We start from the raw sequence: 9,401 nt of genomic DNA, 5'->3' as shown, positions 1-9,401 counted from the left end.
TTCATCTATAAATGAGGAAAAATGAGCTTTAGTATGCTTTTGTAGACAAGTCACCCTCTTGGGTCACAGTGTTCTCATAAAAAATTTGTGCATTCTATCAGAACCATTGTATTACTCCTAAAATTCTGGGTGTCTAGTCATTTCACAACATTTCGAATTCTTCCTGCAAAGACATAAGATAGCAATAAAGTAAAATTTGTAATCTGTTAAAATCAAATGAGCAAATAAATATGAAGAATCAAGGGAAAGATCTCAAAAGGTGGTTGAAGTCATTTACGGTACAGAGCAATTTGTAAAGTACACAGATTACAAAGAGTAAAACCAGGTAATATTTCAACGAGCATTTACCAAATTTACTTTTCTTGCCAGGAGATTAAAAATCATACCCGGATTTGCATATGTGTGTATTGTATTTGTGAAAATATGCGCTGATAATTCCCGCCCCTCCCACCGCCGCAATCACATACCGTCCGCAAACTACTCCCAGATTAGCTCCTGAAACGCAAAATACTTCTGAGGCTAGAGATTGCTCTCTCAATGTCAAGTTTTTCTTACAATTCTATACAGTCAAGTATTCCATGCAGGGTGGTTAATAATTGTTTGGGAACTAGGATATTATATGATGTACTATCTAGGCAGTGATACTTTTGTAATGTTGTCTGCTGTGTAGACCATATTTCATATTTCTCCAAACTGTCGGAAAATAAACTTCATTTCTCTAAAGCCTAGCAGTGACTGGCACATATTTGAATGAAAGAAGTAGAGAGAGAATTGTCAATAGTCATTTACATAATGTCTAGTTAAGGAGAAAAGTATATTCTAGAATAAGGACTTCTAACAGGCTTTTGCTTAAATCACACCGGACTTTTCCCTTCGGGCAAGTTTACTGCTTGTGAAATTCCTAGAAAGGCGACGGGAGAGGACGGGAGACAGAGAAAGAAGTCGGGATTCGGGACCCAACGAGGTTTTCGGACGTTACGTGGCCAGGAGGAAAATGTTTTGTCTTGGAAGAGTTCGGAATGCCGGCGATCCGACAAGTCCCGGGGACAGAGACGAACGCTGCCCTCTGGCCTCGGCTTGGAACAACGCCGAGCAAGAGCAGGCGTCGCGCAACCTGCCGCAGGGGCGGCTCCGAGGCCCGGCCCGCGTGGCCCTCCCTCGCCCCACCCGCGAGCGCCGGGCGGGGGGCGGGGCTCCAGGAGGCCCCGCCCCGTCCCGCGGCCCCGCGGGTCACAATGTAGGGTTAGGGCGGCCGGCGGGCGGGGCTCGGCGGGGGAGGAGCCGCCGGGCGGGGGCGGTGACGGCGGTTGGGGGAAGGGAGGGGAGGAGGAGTCGCGGAGGGAGGAGGACAGCGCCATTCCGGCCGGCCGCTCCCTCTGTCCCCTTTCCCTTCCCCGCAGTGGCCCGCGAGCCGCCAGCGAAGGAGCGCGCGCGCTCGTGACGCGTCCGGGCTTGCTCGCGCCCTCCCGCGCCCCAGCGTCCGCCTCCCGCTCATGGCCCCGGCCGCCGCCGACGAGCCGCGCTGAGGCGGGCCGCGCGGAGTCGTGGGGCCGCCGCCGTGGCCCTCGCTGTCCGCGCCTCGCCGCCAGCCCGCGGTGCCCGCGCACGCCGGCCGCCATCGCCTTCGCGCCTGGCTGGCGGGGGCGCTGTCCTCCCCGGCCGTCCGCGCCGCTCCCTGGAGCTCGGCGGAGCGCGACAGCCAGGGCCGGCGGGGGCGCGAGAAGCCGGACGCCGCCGCCTGTGTCGCCGCCGGCGCCGCGGGGGCCATGACCGTGGAGCAGAATGTGCTGCAGCAGAGCGCGGCGCAGAAGGTGAGGCGAGCCCGCCAGCCGGCGCGGCACGGCCCCGCTCCTCCTTCCGACGTGCTGCCCTCACCCGCCTCGGCCGGGAGCTCCCGAGCTTCCCCCGCCGCCGCCCGGGCTTCCTCCCCCGCAGCCCCCCGCCCCTACTCGCTTAGGGGGCGTCGCGCCCAGTTCCGGGCTGCGTTTGGAAAGCGGGGTGTAGTTAGCTGGTTTCAATCCACTTCCTTCTTGCCGATTGTTTTGCTGTTACCGATGGTGCCCGGTTTTTATTGAGCGCGACCTCACATTCCTACACTCCTCTATATGGCTTTTTAATTAAACTTTATCTTCCCCCTCTTTTTCAAAAAAAAAAAAAAGCCAGTTGTCATCCCATCTGAGCAGTTTTTATTTCCCAGGTAAGGAGCATTCCAGGCCTGCTATTTTGCATGAGTCTCCACCAGAATTGAACTGCCTGTGGTGGGGCAGGTACACTTACCAGGTGGACTCAATGTAAAAGTAGAGGGTCTGGTTGGTTCCTTTTTTTTTTTCTTTCTTTCTTTTTCATTTTGTTTCTTTTTCTTCTTTTCTAGATAATAGAAACTGTCTCTCAAGAAGGAAACATTTCTGGCTATGTTTATTCCAGAAATCTTTGTCCCCTAAGTTTGACCTTGTTCCATCGTTCACCCTTTACTCTTGTCTCAGTCACGCGTTGAAATAAATGGTTGCTCACTTATGTAAAAAATAAAAACAGAAATCTAGGTTTGTGAAGCTTGAGATCTTTCACAGTAGGTAGTGATAGAAGCTCCCTTTTTTTCTTTTTCCCCCCTGGATTTTGCTTTCAGAATCTCAAGTGCACTATCATGGCTTGCACTATATCCTGAATAGTAGTTGGCAATGATTTAATTTTTTCTTTTGGTCATTTGCGTGAAAAGCATTTTGGGCAAAAGGAGAACATTGCTTTACTCGTCTTGGTCATGAAATTATGGGGGTAACCAGGGTTTACTGGGAGCAGCTACCAAAGCTGTGTTTGGTTTTTTGGGGAGAGTAGTGACTGCCCCACCCTGTTGTAGTTTTGGCATGGTTCTATCCTACCTGTGCTCGATTTTAGAATAAGGCCTGCTATGGTACAATAGACTATGTGTATACTCACAGCTTGCGAAGTTTTTGCTTTTAGATTATTTTTAGAATTTTATGATAGTACCCAAGGTAATTGAAGATGCTCAGAGAATTTTGGAAAGCAAGGATAGTGCATTGTTATATTAGGCACTTTGGGAAAAGTTGTCTTTGGAACTCTTGTGTGTAAACTGTTACTGGTAAATTTAGAAGATTATTGCACACTGCATTTTATTTACAGTGAAATAATTCTAGATTTAATAATGGGAGTTTAGAACAGTTTATCTCTTAATCCCCTCTATTCTGTTTTGAATACCTTAAACTTTAGTTTTTGATGTTAAGTATGTGATTAAGTGTTAATACTTAGAGGACTAGCTTGTGGTCATATGTATACTAAGAAATATTTAATAGGTTTGGTGTCATTTCTGTTTACAGTTCCCTTCAGTCATGAATATTAAAGCCTATTTGTTTCAGAGTGGGAAATGTAGCTCATTTTTCACATCTCAAATTTAAACAATGGCAAGAAGTTTGTGATTTTGACTAACGTACTTCCTTAGTATAGAATTAGATAAATGCTGATCTGCCTGGTTCAGATGTTTATGCAGAAAATTGTGAATCAGGAGTCGAATTACTGAAAGTGAGCTTGGCCATCAAGTCCATTTACCTAGTTTAATGAGCCCCCTCCTTATACAAAGGGAGTAGTCAGCAGTCCAAAATATTACCATTATGATGCTGGTTTTGTAGTATGTGTGTTGGATCATCTCAGTGATAGTGTGCACATTTTTTTAGAGCAGTAAAACTGCATTTGTTTTTATATTTCCATCATAGTAGTTGTGGAATATGGTATTTATTTTTTTAAAGAAACAATCTGTTTGCTTGCTTTCCATATTGGTATACTATTACTTTGTTACGCATATCAGAACCATTTGAAAGTATTCATATGAGTACAAATACTTTAAACCATCTACTTCAAATAAATTGGTAGATTTAAATGCACGAAGCTAGTAACTAGGAAGCAGACTTCAAGTTAGTAACTAGGAAGTGAATGCTTTAGAAGAAACAAAAGTGAAACTCTTTGTTTTTAAATTAGAAACTTTATGAATTATGAGTAAAACGAGAAGTATCTAGTGTGTATTGCATAACCAAAATTTTATCCTATTTTCTGCTGTCCTTAAAGAAATTATGTGTTGTATGGTCATGTATAATACTAGCTTTATATAAATAAGTATTCTGGTAGTTGGAACAGTTCCCTATTTTTCAAGGTTCTTTTTTTCTTCCAGAAGCATGGAAGATTAGTAATTTTTTTTTTTTTTTTAAGTAGGACTACATAGAACTTTCTTACTTTGTTCACCTACAAAGTAACTTGTCAAAATGTAACATAAGGCAAGGGCTTTTTCCTCTGATGTGTTCTTTGCTTGATTGCTCAAGTTTGGCCATGGCAGAGAGTTATGAGATGTAGTGAAACTGTAGAGAGCTGCTTTTCTGAGAGGTTTCAGATGATACCGGTAAGGTAGAGTTGGTGGCAGATTAGCCACAGTTAAATCTTGTCATAATTTAGGTCTTGCACATGTGTCTTCAACCTTGTGCTTGATGTTTACCTAAGTGTAGGATCCTTACATCTTGGAAATTTGATTCATAGATTCAGGTCCCAAATGAGGATTCTTTACGGCAGCAATTTAGAAGGCTTCCGCCCAGGGACCAAATTAATTTATAGAGTGAAATGAGCTGGATATTGTTTAAATGCGTCCTTCTGAGTTGAATAAATATAAAATCCATAAGGGCAGGTATTTTGCCTATTTTGTTTCACCTTAGGGCTTAGAACAACTTCTTGGCACACAGTAGGTTTCAGTAAATATTTGATGAATGAAATAATGACTGAATGTTTTCTAAAAGGAATGCAAGTACAGGGGTTATTTTAGTTCCTTAACTGAATCTCACAATTTAACATTATTGAGAAACAATGAAAACTCAAAACTGTGGACAACTGTTGGAGTATAGACAGTATAGCAAAAAGACTGTAGGATGTTAGCTGGATCTCAGTCATCTTTCTAAATGACTTTGGCCAAGTCTTTCAGTGCCTCTGGATCTTCTTTTAAAGCCTTAAGGTTAGTATGATTAGACATGAGCAGCATTTTTTAGATCTCAGTGTTTAATGGAGCTACACAGACATTCATTCTGGACCGGGAGGATAAAAAAGAAATCGTAGTGAGTGTGGAGGCAGAAGGAACCTATGGATCAAACAGTCAGCTTTCACTAATTATACTGAGGGTTGGGGATGGGAAGGATGTCACAGATTAACCAAATCAAGAGTTGAAACTTGAAAAACAATACAAACTGAATTCAGAGTGAATTTCTTAGTTAAAATAATATAGTATTTTCTAACTTAGGTGTTATCTAAAGTTATAAAGATACAATACAGGATTTCAAGAGACAGTTAATGTTACATAAGTCACTGTAAACATTACATAAAATTGATATTCTTTAGTACTAAATTGTTGGTTATCTTGGTACCAGCATAAGACTTGGTTTGTGGGAGAAAGGGATCCAGCTGTTTATTCCCATTTTACTCCATTCCTTTCTCACCTAATTTTGATTTGTATGCTAACATCGTATCCAGCTGTCTTAAATTCTCTTTATGATTTTGAATGAATTTGATGATTTTCTTCATTATTCTTTGTATACAGTCCATATAATTTGCAAATAATTATCATTCTGACCTCTGTTAATTTTCACATCTCTTTTTCATATACTATTTTATTGTTTTAGCTAGGATAACAGAGTACTAAGGTTAATGTTAGGTTCTGTTAACGTGTTGTTTCATTATATGAAATGTTCTTACAGTTCTAAGTATTTAACGGTTTTGAAGTCAGATTTGGATGTTGACTATCAAATTTTTTTTCAACAACTGATGTGATAATTTAATATGTCAATAACAACAACTGTAGTAAATAACATGGACTATTTACTATGTACTATGTTAGGGAATTGTGCTAAGAGTTTTACGACTTTTTTCATTTAATCTTCTCAACCGCCTTTTTAGGAGGACATTTTTTTTTTCCTCCATGTCCTGGTGGAGGAAACAGTATTAGAGCAGTTAATAACTAAAGCAACATTTCATTGTTAGTATGTGTTGAGAGTGGGATTTAAACTCAGGGTCATGAGACTCAGGGGCTTTTGCTGTTAACCTTTAATCTGTATTGCTTTCTGGTAAAATCACATTTAGTCACGATGCCTTCAAATTCAATATATTAAATTTAAATCTAGAATTTAGAATCTACATTCTTAAATGAGGTTGGTTACAAGTTTTGCTTGTGTATGTATGAGCTATTAAGGTAAGGTTAGTTGATAAAAGCATTAGAAAGCTTTTTATCTTTTCCTGTGCTTTTGGAATTGTTTAGTGTGGTATTATGTTAAACCATTCAAAATTGGTGGCAGTTAACCATTTTGATCATTCAACCTAAGTACTTGTTACGTTGATGTTTTGATGAACGTGACTATGTTAAGCTAACGATTTTATTTAGAGCAAGATTTAGTTAAGCTGTCCAAGTTTTGACTATTATTTTTTAACATTTTTCTTTCATTATTTTAAAGATTTTTTGTTTCATTTTCCAAGTTGTTGCATATTTAAAATTGTTGACTTTTAGTTCAGTCAGACACAGTGTTTAGAACAATTGAAACTGTGTTTAGAGAATATGATTTGTGATAGTTTTAGAAATTTATTAAGAATTAAGAAGAAATAACTAAGTACATGAGGTTTTAATGACTATATGAAAAGGATAATATTTTTTGAAAGTTAATATTTATATATGAAATGAACACAGTGTAATTTCAAGATTTCATGTTTTCTTTTTCCTTTATCTCAAATTCTGAGAGATGTTGACTTCTCTATTTTTAATATAATTCATCAAATTCTCTTTGTATTTCTAATGGATCTAATTCAAACGTGTGTGTTTTTTGCTGGTCTTTTAGTAAAATTTTATCACCTGCATATACTGTGATATAGTTAACCTTTAATTGCCATCTGACTTCCCATTTAAAGAGTCTTTTCTGTTCTTTTAATTTTAAACAAATATATATAAACACATATTTTTCTCATAGTATAAAAAATTAATAATAGTTTTCCCTCCATTCCCTCTGTCCTAAATAAGAAAGACTGTTTATCATAACTTTACTTAAGATTCTTGATTTTGCTGGAATAATATAGAATTATAAACTTAAATGGTGTCATTTTAAATTTCTTAAGGCATTTCTTACATCAAAAATATTACTTAATTGTGTTACACTAATTAACTTTTTAAAAAATAGGTATTTAGGTGTTTAATTTTAACTATGTGTTTTTTTTGGTGTAGTGTAATGTTTGAGGGTTTTTATTTGTTTGGTAGGTAAATTGTTAACCCTGTAAGCTTGTAAGATTTTCTATTTGGTTTTAGAATCCAGAAATTTCATGTGTGTGTGTGTTTGTGTGTGTGTATTTTTAACAATCCTGGCAAGGGTTTTGGTCGAAAACTCTAAGGAAAATGGTATATATTTAAGAATTATTACTTTTATTCTATTACTTTTTTCTTCCTTGTTCTGAATCTACATTATTTGAATATTAGATAGCATTTATCTCTCTTCCTTGCTTCAAATTTTATAATTTTTTCCTCTCCCTTTTTTTCTATGTGCTAGGAATAACTTTTTACTTTGATTGTCTAAATCAAATTACTATTTTTGTAATATCAATTCTATGTTTACTACCTCCATAGGTAGTCAGATATTTTTTGGAGGGGGTTGTTTTAATAATGTATACACTAGTTGGTTCTGCAGTGTACAGAATCTAATTAATCATAAACAGTTTTTGCAAATGTTTTCATTTTTTTATGAAATTGCTTATTAATTTTTAATGGTAAGCACACATTGAACCCAGTATTTAAAACAAAGGCTAGAACTTTGAAAGTAATCTGTATCTAACTTTATAGTTGTCTCATCCCATGCTTTTATTTTCATTTGAGACTGATCATCTTGAATCCTGTGTTCTTTCTCTCTTTGATTTCCTTTTTTGCCACCTGTCTGAATTCCTGAAGATATATATTTTTAATTTTAGTCTTTTTAACTTTAGGGACTTTTTTCCCCATTTGATATATGGATGATATTCATCTATATTTCCTACTAAGTGTTTTAAAGTTATGTTTGCAACATCTAGACCTTATACCATCTGCACTTAATTTTTGTACCTGGTATCAGGTAGGGATCCAATTTAATTTTTACTCTATATATGATTTTTTATTGTATTTAATCTTAACATTATTGAAAAGTTAATGCTCTCCTCAACTGAACTTACCTACCATCTCTGTCATATATAAAAGCTTTATAGAAAATTCTCTTCTTTCCCCCATGTGCTGTTTTGTTACATCATTCATTTTGTGAATGCTGTCCTGTCTTCATTGCTGTGGCTTCATAATAATCTCTAATACTGAAAAAATAAGTTTACTTTTCTTCTTCCAAGGTGTCATGGTACTTTATCATCCTTAGACAATTTAGAGTAACTTTACCAAGTTCTCTGGAAAATCTTGTTTGAGATTTTTAGTAATTTTATTGAATCTATAGACCAATTTGGGGTCATTAACATATTTATGATACTGACTCTTTCTATCCATGAACAGAGTATACGTATACTTTTATTAGGTCTTCTTTAGAATTTCTTCCTCAGTTTATAATTTTAACAGTATAATTCTTACACATTGTTTGTCCTGAATAGTATATATCTTCAGATAGCAATAACATGTGGTTTTTTAAAATACTTTGTTACTGATGTGTACAAATGCAGCTGGCTTTGTATATTATTTTTATACCCACCAAAACTTTGCTAAACTTTAATACTTTTTCAGAGATCACATCATAAGTAAATCATGACAGTTTTAATTTTTTATTTCCAGTTTTTATCATTCTAATTCATTTTTTCTTTTACAGGGTAAAATGTATAATAAATGTTGATTAGAAGTGATGATAGTGGATGTTTTGTTTTATTGCTGATTTTAAAGGACAGTTTCCTACTTTGGTACCTGATGCACTTCTAAAGAATTTCTCTTGAGCAAATACATAGTAGTGGAATTGTTACAAGATATTGCTAAATAGTTATTCAAAGTGGTTGTACCATTTTACATTCCCGTCAACAATGTATGAGAGTTCCATTTGGTCTACATTTTTGTCAACACTTGGTATTGTAAACTTTTATGTTTTAACCATTTTAGTAAGTATGTAGTGGTACCTCATTGTAGTGTTACTTTGTATTTCCCTAATGACTAATGGTTCTGAATATCTTTTCATGTGTTTATTGGCCAGTTTTGAATGATTTTTAAGCATTGTTTCTCATATTTTATTCAGTTTTACATTCTCATCGGATCAGCAATAACCATAGCTACTTATTCTCCCAAGTCTGAAAATAGCAAAAAAGTTAAAAATGTTAGAGGTAAAACCTTGAGGAGCAAGTACTGACCTGCTTACAAAACAAAATGAAATTGCACAATT

General features: G+C 37.3%; 1 protein-coding gene across 1 annotated transcript in view; it reads left to right on the top strand.

The window, feature by feature from the left end:
* The first annotated feature begins 1,627 nt into the window (after positions 1–1,627).
* Positions 1,628–9,401, top strand: part of USP25 (ubiquitin specific peptidase 25) — a 121,266-nt gene continuing 113,492 nt past the window's right edge. The window contains 1 exon segment of the mRNA XM_032477331.1: positions 1,628–1,811. Within this exon segment, the coding sequence (XP_032333222.1) occupies positions 1,767–1,811 (45 nt within the window). The 5' untranslated portion in view covers positions 1,628–1,766.

The sequence above is a fragment of the Camelus ferus genome, chromosome 1 (assembly GCF_009834535.1).
Source record: "Camelus ferus isolate YT-003-E chromosome 1, BCGSAC_Cfer_1.0, whole genome shotgun sequence".
In the NCBI taxonomy this organism is placed as follows: domain Eukaryota; kingdom Metazoa; phylum Chordata; class Mammalia; order Artiodactyla; family Camelidae; genus Camelus; species Camelus ferus.
Note: the sequence above shows the minus strand (reverse complement) of the source record. Positions and strands in the feature narration are given on the sequence as shown.